This window comes from Ostrea edulis, chromosome 1 (genome assembly GCF_947568905.1).
Source record: "Ostrea edulis chromosome 1, xbOstEdul1.1, whole genome shotgun sequence".
In the NCBI taxonomy this organism is placed as follows: Eukaryota; Metazoa; Mollusca; class Bivalvia; order Ostreida; family Ostreidae; genus Ostrea; species Ostrea edulis.
Genome location: NC_079164.1, coordinates 111,739,653 through 111,763,593, shown reverse-complemented (window position 1 = coordinate 111,763,593; position 23,941 = coordinate 111,739,653). Strand labels below are relative to the sequence as shown.

The 23,941-nt window shown below is 37.1% G+C and overlaps 1 protein-coding gene across 1 annotated transcript in view; it reads left to right on the top strand.

Moving 5' to 3' along the window:
- The window catches only part of LOC130051336 (uncharacterized), a 181,289-nt gene that overhangs the window by 42,829 nt on the left and 114,519 nt on the right, over positions 1–23,941 (top strand). Inside the window, exons 3-4 of the mRNA XM_056153300.1 lie at positions 11,407–11,718; positions 17,522–17,664. Coding sequence (XP_056009275.1) covers positions 11,407–11,718; positions 17,522–17,664 — 455 coding nt within the window. The remainder of the gene's footprint in view (positions 1–11,406; positions 11,719–17,521; positions 17,665–23,941) is intronic.

Sequence of the window (23,941 nt, the reverse complement as noted above, 5' to 3'; positions counted from 1 at the left end):
GGATAATTGCCTAAGCCTGCTCACTGAAATTGTCCTGCCGTTGATTGGCGATAATTAGCGGGGGTGATGATAATGGTAATTGACCAAATCGTACCTATAAATAGGCTGGCGGATGGCAGTATGCGGGGGATGGCAATATAACGGGGTTTTACATAGCGAGGAAAACGGGACTTTGAACTTTTTTGGCGATATGCTGGGGTGGCATTATAACGGGGGGCAATATAGCGGGGGATCACTGTAGTTTCTATGCGCTGCACAATGTTTTTGCTAATAATCATTGATAATATACTAATAAAAGACCTGCAAGAGCTATAAAGAAAATGATAAAACAATAAAAAGAATTAAAATAAAACATGGTAGTAAAATGACGAAGTGGTTGACTTTGAGTTGACAAGATACAATTGTCATACAGGTATTCGTATGCTGGGTCAAAATTCAGTTTGCAAGAGCTTGCACATGGAATCCTTGATATTACACTGAATTTTACATTCACAGGGCATACTCACGCTTGAACAAGAGTTTGTTTAGGTTCTTGCGGAATGCTCCATGTGCTTCAAGCTCTCGAAGTTCCAGTGGCAGTTTATTCCACAATTGTGCACCTAGTGTTTTTATGGCTCTTGTACCGTATTTGTTTGATGACTTCTTCACTACCAGTTTCCATTGGTCGGAGGATGATCTCAAGGTCATATGTGGCTGGTAAACAGGATATAGCTGTCTCATGTATGCTGGTGCTGAGAAAGAGTGTAGTGATTTATGTATGGTTGTCAGCACTTTAAATACAACACTTTGAGTTACTGGCAGCCAGTGTAGTTGTTGAAGTACCGACGAACTATGTTGTCTGTAGCATGTTCTTGTGAGACAACGTGCAGCGTTGTTCTGAGCCACTTGTAGTCGGTGCATGGGGCGATCGGTCATGCCAAGCAGGAGGACATTGTGATAGTCAACGTGGGATATTACTGTTGCATTGATGACCTTCGCACACGCTTCCTGGGTGAGATGGTGTTTCACTTTGGATATTCTCCTGATGTTGAAGTACATCTTCCTTACCACGGAGTTGACTTGTATTTCCATTAATAAGGTGGCGTCCAGGGCAGCACCGAGGTTTTTAACAGTAGACTTAGGTGTCAATATTGTCTCACCAATCTTCAGACGGATATTCTTCACAAGGCACTGGTTGTGGGCACTAGCAACCACCATAATATCAGTTTTTCTATCATTTAGTTTAAGTTTGTTCACAGTCATCCAGGTTCGGACACTTGCTATGCATTCCTTTATAATTTTGAGTTGATAGGTCCGCTTGGCAGTGTTTTTTTTTTTTTTTTTTTTACACTCAAACGGCTGTAAAGTTGAGTGTCATCTGCGAACCCATGACGGTTTATGGCCTATTGGTTAATAAAACTCCTGAGTGGGAGAATGTACATCAGGAAGAGAAGGGGGCCGAGAACAAACCCTTGGGGCACTCCGGTGGACAGTGGTATATCTGAGGACACACTGATGTTGATCTTCACCGCTTGGATGCGGCCATTCAAGTAAGACTGAACCCAACGGAGAGCTGTGTCCGTCTATCCAGCCTCCACAGGTAGTCTCTTCAGCAAGAGGGTATTATCGATGGTATCAAATGCCGCACTTAGGTCAAGAGGGACCAAGAACATAGCGTCACCTTCATCCAGTACTGCTTCTACATCTGCTTTTATTCGTAGGATGGCTGTCTCAGTGCTGGTACCGGTCTTATAAGCTGACTGCAGATCATCATGTGGACCATTCCTGGTGAGATGGCTATTAAGCTGCTGTGTAACAACACGCTCGATGACGTTGCTGATGAATGTGATATTTGATACTGGTCTATAGTTACTAAAAGTTCTCATACCAAGTCCAGGCGTTTTCAGACGTGGTGTAATAAGTGCACGTTTCAGCTCATTTGGAAAGACCCCGGTTGAAAGTGATATATTCACCAGCTCAGTAATTGTCGGTAGCACTACAGAGAGAACAATGCTGTTTTACAAGAGCGCAGTGGGGATGACATTCAGTGAGCAGGTCTTATTAGCACAGCTCCTGATGATCTTGTCCACTTCTTCCTGCGTCTAGATCTTGAAGGAACCAAGATGAGGCACTGGTCTGTCCAGGTCTGGAGAAGCTGTATTGTCATGGAGATCTGAGGCATCGAGACCCTGTCTGATCTTTTCAACTTTCCTGTAGAAAAACTGCACAAAATCGTCGGCAAGGGTCTGGTCACTGGTAGCCGGTGGTAAGGGAGTCCCTGTATTATAATTCACAAGATTGCTAATAACTCTAAAAGTCTCGATATTGTCCGTTGTGATGAGCTTTTCCTGATAATAGCTGGACTTGGAGGAGTTGATCATTAACTATAGTATTAACTGTATAAGCAAACTTCAAGAAGTTTTTCAAATGATAAAGACAATGATCGCTATAAGAAGTTTGGCTCCACCCTGGAACCAAAACCTTCTAAACACAAGGATCATGAAATTTACAATTTTGGTAGCACTACTTACTCCTTCTAAATATCCATTTACTTTCAATTTAGTAGCAATACAATATAATGAACACGATTAAATAAGATATTCTATATATAACATACATGTATGGTCCAACCCACAGGCAATAGTTCGTACATTAAGACTGGTCCAGCACAATTTATTTATTAAGCAACAGTCGAGGACTCTGCTGGTGAACTGTTAGTCACAGAGGATATATACAGTCTAGTAGCTAAGTACTTCGTTATAAGCTTGAATGTACGGATGTATATCTAATTGCTGGGATAAAATTTAGAAATTCATTTCAAAATTAAGGATTATCTCCCTCATGCATAGCTCTATCCTTGGTCGAATTTGGCTCCAGTTTTTGGCACTCTAGTTTTACTTTTAGCCCTCACAAGTTTGTTGTTATTTTGAATTTCCAAAATTTCGGCTAGAGCATCATTGAAGAGACAGTATTTGTCGAAATGCGCATCTGGTGCATCAAAATTGGTACCGTATAAGTTTTCCATAGCTTTATCAAGCTAATAGCTTTATAAAGCTATTTGAAATATAGCTTGATTAAGCTTGTTTAGATGAATTACATGTATATTGCAGTTGCATAATAAGTTTTGAATGTGTTGATTCTTTGAACTTATCATAATACTATTTTAATTAGAGTCCATACCAAAACAATGTATTTCTAAGATTTTTTTTATGAAAAGCCAATTTATTTTATGTTTTTAAATGTTGACTACCTTTTCATGAAGCGTATACGTAGGTGAGTATGATGACTTTACAATGTGTAATACGATTACCAATTTATTATTCTGTTGACCCCTCTAGACTTTTATTCTATTCTGTTTATTAACTTAGTAACCCTAAACATTTGGCAATAGTGAATCAAAATTCTTCCTAAGAGATGTAGTTTATTTTTTTTTGTCTACAATGTGTTGTATGGACTCCAAGAATAAATTATGTTCACTCAGTGAAATTTTATTTTTATGCATTTAGATTCAATTTAATTCAGATCTTCATTGGCATTAAAGCACATGCAAGTGTTGTTAATCATGCACATGTAGTATGAAATATACACACATACATTGTGTTTAAAGTATAAATAGTCTCTTGATATATAAACAAATTTCTTTTGTAGATAAAATATTAAGAGGATTCAGTAAACAAGATATAGGATAATCATATGATATTTCTGAATACTTTTTTCTTATTATATCTTTGTATAAAGGACAATCAAGTGAAATGTTTTTCATCTTCAACACTGGTCTTACAATAGTAGAAAAATCTGCTTTCTCTGTAGAAATGACATGATTACAATATCTACCTATTTCTATACATGTATATGACTAATGTGCACTTGATCTCAGTTTTGTGAGATAAGAGTGCAAGTTCCTGTGAATTTGAAGACACACATATGGTTGTATTTCTAGTTTTGTCTTCATAGTTACAAAATGATATAAAATGAACGATTTCCACATTGAGTGCTACTAACATTCTTAATTCTTCAATTTAAGGTTTTATTAACAAAGAAATCATGAAGCCTAGAACCAAATATTTTATATGTTGTGTCACAATTAATATTCAATGTTCATTTTAATGGCCTACATTTTTCACAATCCTTTGCGAGTTATTTCCCCATGATTACAGATGGCGTGTAGCATATTGCGGTCCTTAGTTGACGGTGTCATTTAGGGAATAAATGGAAACTATACAAATTTTGATTGCATTCAAAAGAGCCAGTTAAATTTTTTTTCTTAGAATTAAGTGTAATGACTTAAAAAATAGTTTAACTGAGCAATAATAGTTTAGTTACTGATAACATCTACTAGTATGTGTCTCTTGTGTGGTTTTCTTGCAAACAGTGTATGATAATGATGAAAGAAAGTATGTAAATATTAACTGCTCTTCGACTTCTTTAGATCAGAATCAGGATGTCTTTAGTATATCAGCAATTCTTCATTATTAACTTTTATCACTATTTTCGACAACCAAAACACATGCAATAATAGATGCATAAAAACACATGTGCAAGCAATGCATACATGTACATTATCAATTTATAATTTCACACTGAACAAAACTGCTTGTTGCTAGATGTACACCAGGTGGCAATAAACAGAACATGGATTTTTTTAAAAAAAACCATTACTTGTAAAGAAATGTAGGGCAATATTATGAAATCACCCCCCCCCCCTTTTTTTAAACGATGGAACGTGCGTGTGATTCAATCTTTTGAAAGTTAAATTTTATGTAACTCATTCAACTTACGGCTCTTCTTGCACTTCATTTACTCAAATGAGCACAAAAACAATTCTCAGGCACGTAGTAACAATGGGTCTCTCCCCTTTTAATATTCCATGCAACGTAATTGCAAAGTTCGCTCTAAAGATAAGCTGCAAGCCCCCCCCCCCCCCCCCCCCTGTTAAAAAAACAGCGTTGTGAATGGTATAACGGAAAAGTAAAATTTAACCAATGAATGGAACTGAACGATCAACCATTGAAACCTTCCTTCTCGAGCTTTGGATTTTTAAAAGATTTACTTGTCAAGAATTGTAGGGCAATATCATGAAGTCACCATGCAACGTGCCTGATTATATCACATGCTTTCAGTGTGATTTAATTGTAGGTGTATTTTGTTTTTAAATCAGATTACTACTGAAATTATTGGTATTAATTGCATTATAAGTTGGACAGAAATAACGTCAAATACGCTTTTAACACCCCCTCACCTCCCCAACTCTATAATTTGACGAAGTGCATATTAAAATTATTTTTCTCCATGAAATCGAAGAAATTAAACTTTTTTTGTGTCTTAGATAAAATGCAACCTGTTAAAACTCAGCATAATGGAGAATTCGGTAACTTAATCTTTACTATACACTATTTGTTAACACTATTTATGTGAAGGCTAGGACTGCAATCATAAGCACGCCCCAACTTCCGGTGTAAGGGGAGTAACTGCACAAATGTAGGTCATTGTTTTATAAAGCTTTGCCAACATTTTAGATTTTCAGTGTTCGACATTGTATCTTCCAAGAATGCATTTATTAAACCAAGTTTATCATTATCATTTGATTTCGTCAATCTGGAAAGTATTTAAATGCGGGCTAAATTATCTTAACATGTAAAGGGGATTTACCTAGTTCAATTTTTGTAGCCAAGTTAGATGCTTTAATGTGTACACCTAGAATGTTCTACAAGATGAAATTTTCAATCTTTTCAAAGGGTGTTTTTTTTTTCAAATTTGTTGAAATTTGTATTAAAATCAGAGATCTATATTTTTGATGTATTGTTAGAATTGGAACAATAATTTATTCATATATACCCTGACGTGGTTCATACCGATTGTTAGGCCATTCTTGGCACACTGATTTTAACTACTGATACCTCCGTTTACCTGATCAAGATATAGGGCTCACGGCAGATGTGACCGTTCGACAAGGGATGCTTACTCCTCCTAGACACATGATCCCACCTCTGGTGTGTCCAGGGGTCCGTGTTTGCCCAACTATCTATTTTGTATTGCTTATAGGAGTTGTGAGATTGGTCACTGTTCGTTATCTTCGCCTTTCTTTTATCCACAATTGAGTGAAAGACCTGGATTTCTAGGCGAATCGTCCCATTATCAATCCGTCCCTTAGCCGATTCGTCCCATTATAAATCCGTCCCTAGACTATTTGTCCTCTAGTTAATACGTCCCAAGGTCGATCCCGCCCTCAGAAAAAATGATTACCAAGTTTTTTAACGATTTTGCAATTGTTATTTACATTTAAATGACAGACCATTTTGAAGATCAGATTATATATCCTTAGTTTCGGTAGCTTGAAAATATTCCTAAGCTTTGAGCAATGCCTTTTTTAAAGAAAAAGTTTTAAATTGTTAGGTTAATGATCAAAGATCGTAAAACAAAGCATACCTCTAAAAGTGTTGTTTTTTTCACAACTATTAATGTTTGATTGAGGTACAAACTTAAATAACAATGTTTTTTTTTTTTTTTACAATAATTAATGAGCATGCTTTTTCATAAATATTCGCACTGATTATCGCACTTCAAACAAAAATAATAATTTCTAACTTCAGATACCTAAAATTGTTTTATAATATCTCTGCCAAATCATGTTACACTATGCATGCAAAATCATCCCTTTTTTCTTAATCAATCAATCATTTATTATATCTTTAATAAAAAAGATTCGGGGGCCAAATCGACTAAGTAAAATGGACCGGTTCGACAACGAGACGGACCATCTAGGGACAGATCGAGTAGGGACGGGTCAACCATGATATGGAACGACCTGACACCAAAGATCTGGGCAAAGGGAATGTTATATTTCAGGGCAGAGTAAGGTTTTCTAGCTTTAGCAGCAAACTCATCACAAGAAACTACAGTACCATTTGATTATAAAAATATGCCAAGATATTTGTCCTTATCTATGATATAGATCTAAAATAGTATTGTCATAATAAAATCCACGACAATTCTTAATCTTTTTTGTTAAACAGACCACAATGTTTTTTAATTATTTTTTTTTTGGTAAGTTTATATGCAGCTTTCCATTCTATACAACTAATTTGTAGAAATTAATCATTAATATGCTACAAGATTTGAAATATCTATACCAAGATATACTTAAAGTTGAAGTCGGGTCCATATGGAATAGCTCTAAACTAAAGAGCTATTTACCGACTAGATTCTTCTTCTTCTTCTTCTTTTTCTTCTTCGTCTTTGTCTTCTTCTTCCTGTATGGTACTTCACCACTTGAAGAGTTCCAAATCCTAATCCCATCTAGAAAAAACGATTTCTGGTAAACTGTAGTCCTGGCGTAGGGCACAAGGAAGGTGATGTTTTCCCTTTTAGAGAAATGGTTCCTATCAGGAATGTAGAAGAAATGTCAATCAGCTGATACACAATCCTGTACATTATAATACTCCTGGCCTGGGCTCTGCGCTCCTGTAGTAAGGGCCAGTTGAGTTGCTGGATCATATTGGAGACACTACTTGCTGTCCTAAAACCATCCATTACCATTCTAGCAGCTTCCTCTGTACCATCGCACTGTTGTTGATATTTTCTACCATATGCGGGTCCTAGATAACACTTGAATATTCCAGCAAGGGACAGACTAATGTCTTATAGCATAGAGCTTTGGTCTCACGTGGGCATTGATGGATGTTACACCGCAGAAAAGCTGATGTTGAGTTTATTTTCCTGGTTATCTGGTTGATGTGCTGAGTCCATTTCAAACTTTTGTGGATATTAACCACAAGGGACTTGGCAGAATCAACCACTTCATGGGTATGTCCATGGATGTTGTAAAGGTATTCTACACACTTCCTTTTCTTGGTGACATGCAGTACTTGACATTTCGTGGGTAAAACTTCATCAACCAATTACCTTCCCATTGCTGTAGAACTCTTAGGTCTTCTTGAAGCTTGATGGCGTCCTCCTCCTTTCTGATATACCAGTAGGGGACACAGTCATCTGCAAATAACATTGCTGTAGATCCCTATGAGACACAATCTGGTAGGGCGTTAATAAACAACAGGAACAGCAATGGTCTACGCACACTACCCTGGGATACACCTTATTGTTCTGGGGCTGTAGATGATGTAACACCCTCCAGTAACACTTGTTGGGTCCGGCTTACAAGGAAGTTGTTGATCCATTGCAGATGACTGTGTCTAATCCCATAGTGGTCTAAATTATATAAAAGAATCTTGTGAGAAACTTTGTCGAAGGCCTTTGAAAAGTCTATTGCAGTTTACAATCTTATCTTTGAACTTTGCTGCCCTAAAGTAAAAAAAAACACCCCAGAATATAATGATTTGCGTAGTACCTACTGTTTACGTCCAATAGAATAATTTAACCAGCTAAGTCCTATATATCACCAGTCACTTCATATTTCCCGATTCAATTGATCGATGTGTAAAGGTTTTAGGTATACCTACATGTATACTCCTAAATGAAGCCCTAAACTGAGTAGATCTACCATTTTAGGTATAGGGTGTATTTATGGGTTCTAACGTCAGTATCATGGATACCCACACCTGTCATGCTTTGCGTACGTCGCCAATTAATTGGTCGATAATTGGGAACCCGTTGGTCTTTATCTGGGATGTGTTTTGACAGCACACAATGCCAACTAATAGGTATGTTCTCCCCCAATGTTTTTAGAGTTTTCAATAGAGCCTACAGGTTATCTGAGAGGAATACACCTTTAGTTTAGGGTGGTAAACACCTGTAATCGCTTCTTCTTTATCGACATTCAAATAGTGCGCCCTTTACATGTACCATTGGCGAGGTAAGGGGGAATGTGGCACAAAATAAGTAAGCAACTTCGCGGTCAACGAACTAAAATCAAGCGTGATAACATGTTAAACCAACACAAACAATTAAAAACGTCTTTATAGCTATATACCAAATCTAATATAGTTGCCAATGTACCAAAATACATGAAGGAATAATTCTAAATGATATATGAGAAATGTACGACATTGCGATATGAAACTGGACCAATTAATGCATTTAACAAAGAAGAAAAAAAAACCAAAAAACAACAAAAAAAACCCAACAAAAAAAAAAAAACAACAACAAACAAACAAGGAATGTGAATGACAAAAATATTGAAAATATATAAGAACATAATTTTTATGAATAATGATAATAAAACTAGTATTTCCACTAGTGCTAGTAGCAAGATAAGAATACAGTTATACTTACACGTATGATTAAGAGACATCTATAGGTTGTTTCTTCTATACTGGTAGCAAAAGTTACGAGTTGAAAAAGTCAACGATCACATTTAGTTGCAACGGAGGAAGCGACGAATTTTGAAAACAAAACCCTCTATTACAAAACCACAACAATTGCAGAAAAGTATTGTCTTGTCTTTATTTGTATGTATATTACACGTACCTTCCAGTTAGATACTATTTTGGAAGTACATGTTATTTGCATGTATGTTGATATTTTTCGGTGTTGTTATCAACACAATTCATTTTGTATAATACAACTACATATATTCAAATTTCGTTTTCGCAGTTGTGTTAGGTAGGGCCATAGAAATATGTCAGGGAAAAAACATAAATAAACAGGTCAATATTTGACAAATTTTGTAAACACAATCCTTTTATACAAACACAATATGCATATAGCATTAAGTGCATATGGACCTTCCATACATTTTTCATTAGACCGACAGTCTCTACATCAGCTGTGTATCACGTGATGAAATATCAAGATAAAATCGTACCGTGTATGTATAAATCGGTCCATTGGCACGATATCCAGATACCAATGCAAGTTGAAGTTAATATAACTTCAAAGCATACAAATTTCTTAATTTGAAAAGTGTTGGGATCAAGTTTATCGTGACTTGTAACATGTCTAATTTTTGCACTGAATATGCAAGATGCAGTGATTTTTACATATAAATCAAACAGCTTTCACTCAAAAACCTCGGGGTGTCGTGCCGATGATGAAATGTTTATGTACGGAAACCCTGTTTATGCAAATGAGTCCATTGTGAAAGTATATATACGTGCAGATTAGGGTGATATCAAGATCACAATATAATGTGAATATTACTTTAGCTTGTATGTTATATAAAGAAGAAATTGAAACTATTTCAATATCAAAGAGAATTAATATAACCCATTTGACAGAAACTTTTACACGATTGAGGTTTATCCTTTGACAGCGGTGGTAAATAACGAAAAAATATTTTGACATTTTCAATCGAAAAAGTACTGTAGATATGTACGTCATGACCTTTGTCTTGACATATTTTTCATTGTGACGTCATGTAATGTGCCCGTGTGGTAACGTACATTTATGTACAGCACTGGTAATTATGGGGACAGCCTAAACTCAGCCGCGTTGTATAAATCGCTTCGAAATATGTATAACATTTCTATAAAGTTTTCCATTTATCGTGAAGATCATTTATCGTGTTTTGCGTTTATCAGGTTTTCCATTTATCGTGAAGATCGTTTATCGTGTTTTGTGTTTATCAGGTATATCATGTATCCTATCGTATCTTGCGTGTATATTATCATATCGTGCGTGTATAATATCGTATCGTGCTGGTATCGTGTTCTATCGTTTATCATGTCAAGAAAAATGTTACAGGTACTGTACCATAGTACATCCGTCGCCCTAATGATAGTCCAATCTTGTCCCAAATCCTCGCCGGGGCGACGATGTGGGGTATTGTATTGTATTCTTTATTGACCAAGAACCATACAGTTCATTGGTATAAAGTATATACAATAACAACTTATACAATGAAATAGTAACAGAACATAATATATCATACTGACGTACATAGACAGGATAGAATAAATACAGAAGATAATCTTAAAATAACTGAGATCTAATAGATGAACATTTATATAGGTATTTACCAAGTTTAGATAATTCTGTAATATTTCCAGTTGATAATAGTTGGACAGGCTTGAAAGTAGAAGGGTGTTTATAATAACATTTCTTAATTTACATTTTATGAAATGTCATCGCAAATCGTCGCCGTCAACGATTTGGGATGGGGCGAGGATTTGGGGTGCAACATTCATTAGTTCAAACGCAATTGTTTAAGCTTATTTGTTAGCTAAAATTATTTTCGTATTTCGTTATAAATGTGCCAATTGTTGCCTTATACTATTTACATGTTGTTGTAAGATTGTGATAAAGTTCTCCCGATTTACATTGGTTTTGTATTCTTTTTGCCAAATGGAACTTCTCTCTAACTGTTCCACAATTTCCATTGAATCATGGCCTATCATGCTAAGAAATATGCACATGTATAAATTCGTGGATGACCTAAACATGTTAAGGGTTGTTATTACTAAATATTGCAAGTATCTTTTGCTGCTTTGGTAATTGATGATATTGTTACTTATCAACAAACTATTATTCCAGGTGCATTTCTGTGTCTTGAATTCAATCCAGATGGAGACACAGTTAAAGGGGCAACAGTGAGTCTTGTGTGCACTATTGCACCATCAGACTTCACTTCTCCCATTTCCCTTACCAAAGATGGCAGTTTGAAGACATCGTGTGACAATACAAATCTATGCAATCCACCAAACAGTGATGCTGGTAGATATGTATATTCATCTAACTCCTCAACGGTAGCAGTGACAATCACTTCGTTACGCCATACAACTGACACAGGAAATTGGACGTGCTCAATAGCATCATCATCCAAAGAATATACTCTTGTTGTTCAAAGTAAGTATTGATGGCAACTTCGATAAATATTTGATTACATTTTATGTGCAACAATATGAACTAAAATACCCCATTAACAGTTATTGTTCAAATAGTATCAATCCATGGTGTTTTGCAGCTCTCTCTTTATATGGACTGTAATATATTTGGTGATTTCGGCTTATTTGACACAGTCTATCCAAATAATCTTAGATAGTGGTTTTTGTTTTCATTTGACAATGGAAGGGGATAATAATTCAGCAAATACTCATCACAAATTCATTAAAAGAAATATATTGCCGTTGGCTGATATTGTTAATCTGACACATAGATATCACTGGACACACCAGAGGTGGAACCAGAACGCCGTTTCATCAATAAGTGTAAATGTTCAACTAACTAGTCTTACGTCGACTACGTAAATCTAGTTACTATAATCTTAGTTTAGCGCAAACCACGGTTCACGAAACGACGTAAATGCATGCGTACGTTACTACTTGACTAAATTTTCAACTAAGCTTATGTGCTTAGTTACCGCGTCCTGAGCATGCGTACATCATACTTCCGGTGTTTTTTTTCACTTGTCGTCTGGACCAAAATAATGAATGAAAAGAACGCAAAGAAAATGCACAAGTGAAATTGGGAGGAGACAGAGATGGCCGTGTTGGCAGAGGCAGTCAAATGTTCCTATACCATATTATTTGGGCACTGCATACTAAATCAAACATATCACTCCATAAACAAAATTTGTTTTTTTATCTATATAGGCCTATGTATATATTTTACATCTCTTCTTCTACAAAAGTAGTTGTTTTATGATTCCAAATGTCATTATATTTTAAGTGCATGTAGGTCGACACGATACATCTACATTGTATATGAATATTAACTATATATCCATACTTTAAATGAATGATTAATGTAGACTCATGGGCCTAAATGAGTTAAAACAATTGAATATATGTGCATATTTTATAATTTGGGATTATATACAGGCACGTACCATCGTTTTGCAAAGTGAAGTGGGGGCGGGTAGGGTGAGTCCAGCTGGAACATAAATTAGATGTTGGCTTTTCAAATAATCTTATAACGCAAAAAATGGTTTGTCCTATCTGCAAAATCCTAATTCGGAGATGGGGTTGAGTGGGTGGTGTTGGAATCTTTTGCAGTTATTTCCACATTTTTTTCTCTCACAGGTTTCATTTTCTTCAATCGTGGGGGTGCTAGAGTCTTCTATCATGAGTGCCTCAAAACATTTTCCTAAAACATCGTGTGTGTGTGGTGGTGGTGGTGGGGGGGGGGGTAGACTTCTTCTATCAATGCTAATAATCATACCACGCTAAATAGTTTTTATTAATAATTTAATCTCGTTCACTTACAGTACAGAATAATATAAAAATCGTATTGTTAAAAAAAGTGGAGTAGCAACGCAGGGTGGCCCCTCCCTCCCATGTAAATGTTTTTTTCTTTATTTGATAACATAAAATATATATCTGTACGGATTATCCTGCACATCACTTATCACCGAAATTCGTCAAGTATCAAATTGTTACGAAGACCTTCTTTTTTATTTGGAAGAACTTTATTTTTGATATTTCAAAAATCTTGAAAAAAAAAATCCCGTCTTAATGCAAGGTGAAGATAACGAACAGTGATCAATCGCATAACTCCTATAAGCAATACAAACTAGATAGTCGGGCTAACACGGACCCCTGGACACACCAGAGGTGGGATCAGGTGCCTAGGAGGAGTAAGCATCCCCTGTTGACCGGTCACACCCGCCGTGAGCCCTATATCCTGATCAGGTAAACGGAGTTATCCGCACTCAAAATCAGTGTACCAAGAACGGCTTAACAATCAGTATGAAACAGTCAGACAGCATTTGACCCAATGATAGGTTGTATTGACAAACTAGATCGTTATAACGACCGTAGAATTTGCAAAATGCTGACTTCAATCGAGACTGTTGAAACCCCTGTACCATCAACTTGTTTGTCAGTAGCTTACCTCGATTTAAAAACTGACTATACTCAGAACAAGCTCTTGCATATCGAATCAGTTGAGACATATAAACACCCATATGCAGATGATAGTGGAGTATTGCTACATAAATATGGGAAGTTGACGATGGAGAAGCTGAAATCATCCCGTTTGTCATACAGTTAAGTTGTCAGTTTGCCGTTATTGTCTACTTTCAATAAAATATCTAAGTATGTATCTCTTTTGACGGGATATTTTTTCAAGATTTAAGATATACAGTCGAAAATAGTAGATCTTAAAATAACTTTTCATGAAATATGTACATTACACTCCCATAAATCCACCTACCATACGAGATATACCGAATTTAATCGGGCTCGCTAATCATTTGTTCCAAGTTAGTCAGAGCTGAAGTTTTGAAGAGATTTATAAATAACCTACATATAATACAACAAAGTGAATGTTCCCTTTACGGTGCACTACTTTATAAAGAAATTAGTGAATAACATTGTACATTCAACATTTATGTACAGATATACACTTGTGGAAAATAATGATACAGTAAAGGTAAGCTATAAATTTTCTAGTTTTCAAAGGGACGTAACCCTTATGGCTATACATATTTATTGTTGTAAACGTCTAAAAGCATCTGGTCTTGAACAAATCGATCACGACGCAAATCTAATCGTTAAAACTTCCATATATATTTAAAAACAGCTGGCCATACTTTTTGCTTACGTACATGTAGGTACTTACGTAAGGGTTTGACCTGACGTAGTGTTTCTACAAGTTAGTAGAAAACTTGCGTAAATTCTAATCTTACGTCATTTGATGAAACGGACTTACATGAAATATTTAGTCTAGTCAGAAAGTTACGCCAAACTAAGCTTACGCAACTAGTTACGATGTTTGATGAAACGGCGTCCAGGTGCCTAAGAGGAGTGAGCATCCCCTATCGACCGAGCACACCCACCGTGAGCCATATATCTTAATGACGTCAACCAAGTTTACCGTTATTAAAATCAGTGTGCCAAGAACGGCTTAAAATTTGTATTAAACACGTCAAACAGCAATTAGCCCAGTGATAGGTTATATGGACAAACTAGAGATCATTATAACGACAATAAAACTTACAAAATGCAGACTTTAAACGAGATTGTTGAAACCCTTGCACCATCAACTTGGGTGTCAATAGCCTGCCTCCATTTTGAATCTGATCATACCTAGAACGAGTTCTTGTGCATCGAATCAGTTGAAATATTTAAACGCCATATGCAGACAATAAGGGAATGTTGTTACATAAATATCGGAAGTTGACGATGGAGAAGCTGAAATCATCTCGCTATTAATAGAGTTGAGTTATTCTATCGTTAATAGTCATTTTCAATAAGTACAAAGCAGATGCGAAAGACTCCGTGGTGTCTTTTATTTCGAGTTTACAGGGATATATTGAATCAAAATATGAATGAACATTACTATTGTTAATAGATAAAACGTCGTCGATATATCTAAATGTCGAGTTAAAGCCCGCATCAAGATACCTTCTCTTCTCATGTAGAAGCTTTTAAATAAATTATGCTTCATAAGAATATTAGAATATAGATTTTCGCCAAGATAGGTCAAAGTAAGCTTTTTTCTAAAGTAGACCTGTGTTACGGATATTGGCAATTCCCAATGAGAGATGAGGAAAAAGAACTGGCATCATTTGTAACACCTGATGGTTTGTTTAAATTCAAGGTAATGCCTTTCGGTTGATCAAATTTTGTCGTAACATTCAATTGAATGATGCGAGCCTTGATAAAAGATCTCAAAGACACTGGAAGTGTTATCGATGATATTTTGATTTATTCGGAAACTTGGGAAGAGCACATTTTGTCTCTTAGAGGTTTCTTAGATATACTTAGATCTGGGAAGTTGTCAGCAAAACGATCAAAATGTTATATTGGATTTAGTTAATTAGAATTTCTAAGTCATTCAGTTGGTGTTGATTTCCTCAGTCGTCATGTACAGTAGTTAGTATCATTATTCTCAAAATATGGGTTCCACAATTTTGAAGTTAAAGAGGGGAGGTATTGCCAAAAATTGTACATAGTAACTTATTAACCTGTATGAGAGAATAACTATATTTAGGCGAGAGTGAGGTCACGTGTTTTGTAAAACCAGTTATATAGGGTGCGTCAGTTCAGCATGAGTCGTCGAGAAGGTGTGTCCTTAAAACAGAGAGCGCTCAAGTCATGTATGTGTGGACCTGTTTGGTCATATAGATTACCTGTGTGGTCAAGAATTGTCCTGTGCGGTGGTACTGTTATGTGTGTGTGTTGGTGGTGCCGTTTACTCTGTGTGAAAACCTGTGTCGTCATATATCTGTCCAATGTGGTGGTGCTATTATGGGTATTGATGGTGCCGTTTTTCTGTGTGAAATCATGTGTGGAATGGCAGTGACCTCTGATTTGTACTCATTGAGGCGATTCACGTAATCCGTGTACTGGTTCTGTCTGCTTGTACTGCATGCGAGTGTCATTGCACTACTAGCAATGCCAAAATCAACTTCCACTACATGTAGCAGCGTATTATACCTGGATGAGGCATTATGAGAAATCTCTGAAATGCATGTTACAACTACGGATACCAAGTGGTGACATAACCAACATGTGAAAGTATCCTTACCATGTATGCACATCGTATTGTAAACCAATGAATCATTGAACGTTCTATTTACCTGTACGATCGGGGTTTTGGGGAAGTAGACTGTCTTTAAGCAAAGTACATTGTGTTATTGTCATACGTTATGTAATTTGAGTGTTTGAGTTGTGTGTGCTAGTGAGCGTGTAGAGTGTGGATGGTTCTATGTGTGCCCTTTCTGTGTGAATAAAGTTATTTCTCGTGTGTGTGTGTTTCCTTTCCAAAAGTTCAGATTGAAGACGAGGTGTTTTCCTATTTCCAGTCAGAATTGTGACAATACTCCTCCTATGCTCACAATCTCTTCTTTGGCATATCTAGGGGTCCGTGTTTGTCCAACTCTATTTTGCATTCTTTATAGAAGTTGTGGCATGAATATTCCTTAAAGGATTTATAATATCAATCACCGTTCGCTACTAATAACCTAGGAAAACATGCAGCATGATTTTCACCAGTATGTGCTTTCAATGTGTATATAACATTTGATTTCTATATCATTTAAGTAAAAATTGATTGGATATCTTAAAAATTGACATAATTGATAATTGTTTTGGTCACTCAATAAAAATTCCCGTCTCTATTTCTTGTTTAACCATTTTGCACTTTAATTGTGAAAAAAGAGGTATTTCCTACTACAAACTGGAGTAATCGTTGATTCATAGCAACATCGAATCTGATCTAAGTATGATCAAGCATATATTGTTATTGTAAGTTCTCGAAGCGGGTTTTGGTGTTTTGATTATTCAGTCGTGATAAACAAAAACGCGTCTATAATAATTTTCGATGACATTTTACATCGTGTATGTATCTGTATACATAAATGGCTTCATTTGGAAAGCTTTGTTAGTCAATTTTGATGATTCAGAATATCTAATCATATAAAACAATTATTACAATTTCGCGGTCAAAAAGATTCTTTAGCTTATCACATTGAAACATAAACAAATCTTGAAATTCGTACAATGTTTAAAACCCCAATTAATCATAAGAGAAATCAAGCACATTACGATGTTTTTCGGTATCGGAAATTATACCAATTTACTTTTTATAAAAGAGCTGCGTAAGACGAGGTATATGAAGAAAATATGATAGAAGATGTTATACATTTATCGAAGAAAAATGATTGGAAATTCATAAATTCATGTCACCTCTAATTTCTTTTCAGCTGAGCCATCAGTAACAACCTTCATAAATGGATCAAGCACAGCACCAGTGCTAGGAACAAAATATAAAATAGTAAACCTATCAGCTAGAAGTTACTGTTTCTTCCCATCAACCTCCTCAGCAAATCTTCAATACAGCATTGGGGTTAGTGTTAAAAGAAATATTTAGTGGAATTGAGATCCTTGTTAAACCTTTTTAGATCAGTTTAACCCACCGTCTTTTGTACCTGTACCTACGGTTCCTAGTTTACAACAAGTGGATTTTTTTTTCAAATGAATTTCGTTTTCACGAACTAAGATTCATTCCCTTGAAATGAAATTAGTTCCCACGAAATAAAATCGATTCCCTCCACATAAATTCGTTCTCACAAAATAAAATCCACTCTTTCAAAATCAAAGTCTTTCCCATGGAGTAAAATTTTCTTTAAAAAGTTTGGCGTAATGTCATTTTTGGGAAGTGTAATTTTGATTTCTATATTGAAAGCTGTATGATCTGATGTTCATGTTTTATATGAGTATAGTTTTACTCTAAAGCATATTAATTAATCGTTAGTTATTAACTTTGACTTAAAGGACACATCTCATGTTTTCAAGTCAATTCTAATAGTTCGTTCGCCGAGATTTTGCGATAATTAACCACAATACAGACTTAAATCTAAGCCCCGATTTCAAATGGTGTATAAATTAGGCCCCTAAAAGCTGATTTTTTGATAACATCTCACTCTACTTTCACAATCAGTTGGTCGAAGAAGGGCGCATGTGACGTCACTGTACCATGAGACTACCTAACTAATTAACTAGACGTTGTTGGTTGGTTCCTTACGGGATTTGAGTGCTGCTAGTTCCTCCAGTTTTTTCACCAAGATCCCCGTGTGGTTCGTTATTTCGTCGGCCAACACATTAATACGGTTGAGAATACCGTCCAGTGTGGTAGTGATGATGGCAAAATCTGCCCTGATCATAGGTAAATCTTCACTACTCGTGGGTGGGTTATTGTATAAACCCAACTCTAGTTCCGTAGTATCTTGCGAATCGGGGAAGAAAAATCCCAAGCCCTGGTCCGTGGGATCCTCAGTAGGGAGAAAGTTCGAGATCTGTGCCATTTATTGCTTCTGATAGTTGGTTTTAGCTTTCTTAAAATCGAGCTGTTTCTGTGCCATGTTAACTAATGAATATGTGGAGATAGAATGAGGTCTGACAACTAGGCTCCGCTTTTATAACTACCAAGTTTCAAGAATCTTAGCTTGTGGCATGCACAGAACATCTGGCGTTGTAATTCAATAATCTCTCACACCACATTCGTACGGTTCACTGACATCGTAAAAGTTAAAGTAGTTGTTTACACAGGTAATGATATCCTCTAATTTCCGAGCTCTGGTACACGGAAATCTCACTTCCCTGACGCTTTCACACATATCACAGGTTTCAGCCCAAAACAAACACCATGCACTTCGTCTGATACGCAGGTTTTTCAGCTTAATAAAACCCGATACTTTGCGAGTCCCATCAAGCAGCGTGTATAACTGTAAAGTCATAAATTGTGTATTGGTAAATTTCTGGTAAGATTCCTCTAAATCTGAAACAATCTCCTCTGACCACCGATCTAAAACATATTCGAAACACCAATTTCGAAATCTACGTTTTCTAAGCATCTTAAGTCTTCTCTCCACCAAATTTTCCCTAACATTTTCATCGTATTCTTCCATGTTAATCTCTGGTAATGATATATTTTCAATGTTAATCTCTGGTAATGATGCATTAACGTTAGTTGTACTAAAACATTCTCTCATTCATATGACACCGTCTAGCGCGTGACACGTGGAGAAAACACGGTGCTGCATCCAGAGAGATAAACTGATTTTCCGGAAATAGCTATCGCGTACATTAGTGTTAGTCTCTCTCTCCTATGACACCGTATAGCGCGTGATACGTGGAGAACACCTGACACTGCATCGTCAGAGAGAAACTGATTTTCTGGAAACCACTATCGCGCGCACAGAACACCTGGCAAAAAAAAGAAAAAGAATTGCATCATGAGAAAAAATGCTGATGACCTTAGTACACTATCAAATAAAAAAACTTTTAATAGCTCTGAAAAATAAAAACCTCTGAAAAATGAAATATAAAGCTCTGTTTTTTTTCTGGCTTATATTATTGTATTCACCATGGGTGGAACTTCCAACATTAGGTTAGACGGTCATGCTTATATCATAAACTTTGTCAAGATTGTTGAAAATTAATCTCGGAATAAATCTGTCAGAGCCTATGTTCAATCAGCGATACCCGAGGTTGGGAATCTAGACAGCTTTCGGGTATTTTTAGATCGTTAGCCAAAGACACAAATCCTGGGCGACTAATTATGATATATTTGTATGCTGAGGAGCTCCGGAAAATCATCCCAGATCAAACATGAGACATCGATATCATTCTACAAGAGAATTTACAAGAAGGCTTCATGGAAATAATGCGTTTTAACTAGTTTTCGTCATTAACAAATCAGGACTGGTAGTGACAACATCGCCGAAAAAGCGCATACACATGTATTACAATGCCTCGAGAAAAGAGAAGGTGATGTGGTGTTTCAATATGCTAAAAAGTATCTGATATCAGGAGTGTTTCCATCCACCCTAAACGAATAGTCACACCTATCCGAGTGTGAGATAAAGAACCTCTATAGCGAGGAGAGAATGATGGTGATTCATATCGTGGGGGAGGAAGTCAAGAAACGCATGCCAGAAAATATCACCGAAATTGAACGTATCACAAGGGACTGGCTTCGAGAAGCGTATATGAAGCATAAAGGACTTTAATCATTTCATTTTTTTTTAAACCATGGCTGTAAGTGACAGCACACACAAAAACAAACATGTGTCGTACAGTGTATTGAGGAGGTAGAAAACTTACCAGACATTGAATTTATCAAAGCCTATATAAAATTGGACTTATATTCAATGACCCCCGACCAAAATTCGTGGATATGCAGCCATCTAATCGGGAACCGTATCCGCACCTCGGCCATGGTTTTAATTAATTTAATAGGGGAGAAATTAAAGAGAACGATGCCAGACCATACAACCGAGATCAAGACCCTCCGAGTGCAGTATCTTCACGACATGTTCATCAAAATACGAGGAAATGCGTAACCTTTAATCTGAAAAACAATGAAATGTATATGTTACCCGAAGAAGACCGAAAAAAGTATCTGAATGACTGTAGCCGCCGATCGATATCGATTCCAAAGAAGAATTCAGACTGTTGAGAACATTTTAAAACCTATCTTAGAAAAACGTTTTTCAAAAATTGTAATTGTTGTATTTGACATGAATAAAAAATTGTTTAAAACGTAGGTTGTGTTTGTTGAGGCTCTCAGAGGAAGGGTTTATTTTATTTTTCATGAGAAAAATCCTAAAAGTGGATTGAAAATCAAGTAAAATAGGGTGTTTTCTATTGTATACAGGTTACTGGACATTTTATAGGTGTACATATGTATTTATTTATTTATGTTCTGATGATGTTTCTTACAAAATGATTGTTCTGCCTGTATAAAACTACTACAAAAACTACTACTACATGTCCGAGAAATAGATACTCTAAGTGGATGTGAAAGTGGATTTGACCCCGACTCATTCTCTTTGATCTTTTTTTCTTTCAATATCCCGAAGCCCAGCAGCATAAAAATAGTTTTGATGGATTCACCATCTCAGAATCTATGAAATAGAAGCCTAAACTTTAATATATCGGACGTCTAGAAAAAGTAAATGACAAAAATCTCTCCTCTTGAAAGCACAAATCACCCATTTCGTCGGTCGCCATCTTGTATTCGTCTCAGAACCGTGGGATGTTCTCGAGGAGGTCCGTGCTCTCTCGTCATATAACGAAGTTCTCGCCAGTTCGATTCACTGGTGACCTAGCAACAAGATTCTAATGACGACGAGTGGCGGTAGTGTAACGAGCGGCATGATCTTCTCCACCTTGCCGGGAATTAGATACCGGCTGCTACTGTTTACCGAGCGGAACGATCAACACGACCAGTGAATTGGCGGGGTTTAGCCCTGTGGACAGGGTGGGAGCGATGGAGTTGGTGAACCAGGTGCGCCGACGTTACGAACACCTTGGACAGGGCCGCACCCGCCGTAGGACAGCTAGCATGTCCACCCCCAAACGTCGCCCCCAACCAACAACAGACAGCCCATCTCAACCCGGATCCTCGGAAGCACCCTCACCATCGCTACTGCGGGAGTACTCTCCCCAGAGCCTGCCACTAGCCCGAGAGCGAGCCCGAGTCAAGTGGTGACTCAAACACACACGCCACCGTCAACCCCTGCGAGACCTCCGACACGGCGTCGCCCTGTCGTTCATGGCCTACCAATTCACACACCAGTATCAGCAGGACCGTCGACAGACCACGCCACCATCATCCCCGGATGGGCAGACAGAGTACCATGCATTTGATTCACCTGCCCCATCTGCCTGCAAGACGCTAATCACTCTCAAGTTAGAGTGCAACAATCGCAAACAGCGGGCGGTGAGCTGCGAGTTTGTGGTGCAGTTGTAGGGAGGACGCTACAAACGGTGCCCCCTCTGCAGATTCATCGGGGGGTAAAGGCACAGACTAGAACAGAACCCACGACCCTTTTATGGGCCACCAGCATCTTTTGAAAAGATTCTTTTATTGCAATGATTGAGAAACGTACAAAAAATACCAGAAACACTTTATTTACCAAACACATATTATGCTTTAATGACAATATATACTTGTTTGTCATAGCTACAAGCAAAATCATGAATAGATTGTCTGTAATGGTACCAATTTCCTCCCGCTAATCGACATCCAATTTTATAGGGAAATGCTAAATACTTGTACGACAAACTTCCCAATTCACGTAAACATTGTTGAAACCATAGTTCTCTTTTTTCGGGTGCATCTCGATAGAGGGAAATACACAGAATTCCTTTTCCATATTCCCACTGAGCTAAGAAACAAATCACATCAAGATCGCTAGCAGATGATAAGATACGTAACGTGCCAGGAATTCCCCGATCGGGTTCTATGGGTAGAATTCTACAACCGAAGGGTTGTCGAGTATCATAGAGATTCGCCCAAGGGAATTTGTAGGCAATACTTTGACTTAAACCATGGGGTTTTACCGTTAAACAATCACATTGTTATGCAATCGCACCCACTGTTATACTCAATAAATCTCCCTGTACATAAGTCACACTCATGTTTATGAACTGTCGCTTAAATAAGAATACACAAGGTTGAGAATAACTATTTATTTTGGAATGACAATATACATTTGTTTATCGTATCTACGAGCAAAGTCTTTAATGAATTGTCTATAACGAGTGGAATTTCTCACTAAACCACAGGCAATCTTAAAAGGAAACGCTAAAGTCTTGTATGAAAATCTTCCCAAATTTCGTAAGCGCTGTTGTAACCATAGTTCTCGTTGTTCACGGGGGTCTCTATACAGAGGAATATGTCGAGATCCTTTCCCGTAATCCCATCGTCCCAAAAAACAAATGACATCGGGCTGTGTAGAACGAGGTAAAATGTATAAACGTCCAGTAACTCCCTGATCGAGGGTAGGTTTAGGAATTGTCAATCTTTGAGTCAGTGTCAGATTATTCCTGAGAGTAATATTCCCATTTGGTAATAAATTATATTCTTCTCCAATGCCATCCACCGACATAGAAAATATATCTTCTTCCTCATAAGTCACACTCATGATGTGTTTTGATGAGTGTCGATCATGCAGGTTTCTTTTGTATAAGTCACGCTCACGGGGTGTGTTTGTTGAGTGTCAATCATGGGGGTTTCTTTAATAAGGGTTCAGAGCCCTATCAAAAGTTGATAAATTTGATAAAATACGTATTTCTCTATCGATCTAACTATAATTTGTGTTTCTACCGCCTCACAGACGTGAGGAATGAATAATTTAAGTGGTCGAGAAGAAGCATTGGACCTCAACTCGAGCTCTCTGATCTTTGTTTCTTTGAATACTATGAGGCGTAGAAAAATAAAACTAAGCTTAATGAATCCAGCATCTCAGAATCTTTCAGATAGAATCCTCAATTTAAAGAAATCGCATGTGTAAAAAAAGAAAATGAGAAAATACACTCCTCTGGAAAGCACAAATCTGCCATTTTGTCAGCCTTCATCTTGGCTTCGTCTCCGATCCGAGGGATGTTTTCGAGGAGGTCCATGGTCGTCGTTATATACCGGCGCTCTCGCCAGTTCGCTTCACTGCTGATCCAGCATGATTTTGAGAAGTTTTGAAGGAGATTAGAGAAGTTATGTAGGAGATGTCGTATTTCTTAATGCAGAGAGCTTTGGCACGGGTCAATCCCACCTCGACGAGGGGAAACAATGCGTCCCCAATCACGAACCGCAACGTCGCCCCCCACCCCTCCAGAGC